General features: G+C 56.2%; 1 protein-coding gene across 1 annotated transcript in view; it reads right to left on the reverse strand.

Annotated features, from left to right (window-relative positions):
- CFAP58 (cilia and flagella associated protein 58) overlaps positions 1-380 on the reverse strand; it is a 112,354-nt gene extending 111,974 nt beyond the window's left edge. Inside the window, exon 1 of the mRNA XM_081252928.1 lies at positions 276-380. Within this exon, the coding sequence (XP_081109054.1) occupies positions 276-284 (9 nt within the window). The 5' untranslated portion in view covers positions 285-380. The remainder of the gene's footprint in view (positions 1-275) is intronic.
- Between the last annotated feature and the right edge of the window lie 813 nt (positions 381-1,193).

Here is a 1,193-nt window from a genome sequence, read left to right on the forward strand (position 1 = left end):
GGAAACTTATTAATTTCCTACGGCACTTAGCACCGCGCCAGTTTAATAGGGTGGTGTGTGTGTGTAGGGGGGGTTTCCACCTAATGGAAGGAGGGACAAGAGATAATGGAGCCAGAGCCAACAGGAAAGGGGGAGGGGGATGAGGCTGCGGCTGGGGACAGGATGTTGATTGGGGGAATATTCGGAATCATTGGATGTGACGAGGGATAGCAGAAGTGAGACGACGGGCAGGGGTCGAACGAGACGCTACAGAAAGGGGGGCGCTGACTTCTGACCTCGGCCATCCTGACGCGCTCTGCGGGTCGCCTCAGAAGCCGCTGTGGAGATCGCGCAAGCTGGGCCGGAGTCTGAGGAAGGGGCTGTGCACCGCCCCCAGCGTCTAAAACGGCGCCACGTTATTTCTATCACCTGCAGGGGGCGGAAACCCGCCGCTCGGCGCGTCCTCCGGTCTCCGAGCAACAGCCACGCCCTCTGGAGGCACTAGCGAATGTTCGAAAGGGGTGGAGCCTCCGAGGCCGGCGCCTGGGCGGTGTTCCTCAGAGTCGCACGCAAATATCCTGTAAAGGGTGGGGCCAGGGAGATGAGGGGCGGTGCCTCTGGGCCTCCGGGAGGAGTCCCAGGGTATGCGCAGAAATTAGAAACACCCGAGAAAGGAGATGCAAGGCACGACCCGGAAGCAGATAACGGAGAACCAAGGACTGAAGCTTAGAAGGAGATGTGGCTCAGAGGGTTCTGGATGAAGGAAAGACTGGCAGCCTCCCTCTGCCTTCTGTCACAAAGTGACTCGGTCACGGGAACAAGAAATAATCCCAGTTCGAGTGAATTCCAACCCTTACGACGCAGCTACTGTGTGCAGGATACGGGGAAAACTAAGGTAGAGAAAACACAGACCCTGCCCCCAAAGGGTTCGGTCACTAGTGGTGAGGAAAATAGGGCGCAGAGGTCGAGGTACCCTGGAAAAACGTATGTGGAGCCACATCGTGAAAATCTGCCTGTATCTGGGGGTCATGTCTAAAGACCCTTTCTCCTCCCTTTCCTTCTCCCTCTCCCTCCTCCTCCACCCCGTTTAGACTTCAGGTGCAGAGTTGGAGTAATTAAACTCTTTAAAGACGCCTCTCGTATTCTTTTTTCTCATTTTCCTCACCCCTACTCCCATGCCTCATCCTCAGCCCCCATAGGAATTCATGCCACTG

The sequence above is a fragment of the Mesoplodon bidens genome (genome assembly GCF_964165515.1).
Source record: "Mesoplodon bidens genome assembly, chromosome: 1".
Lineage (NCBI taxonomy): Eukaryota > Metazoa > Chordata > Mammalia > Artiodactyla > Ziphiidae > Mesoplodon > Mesoplodon bidens.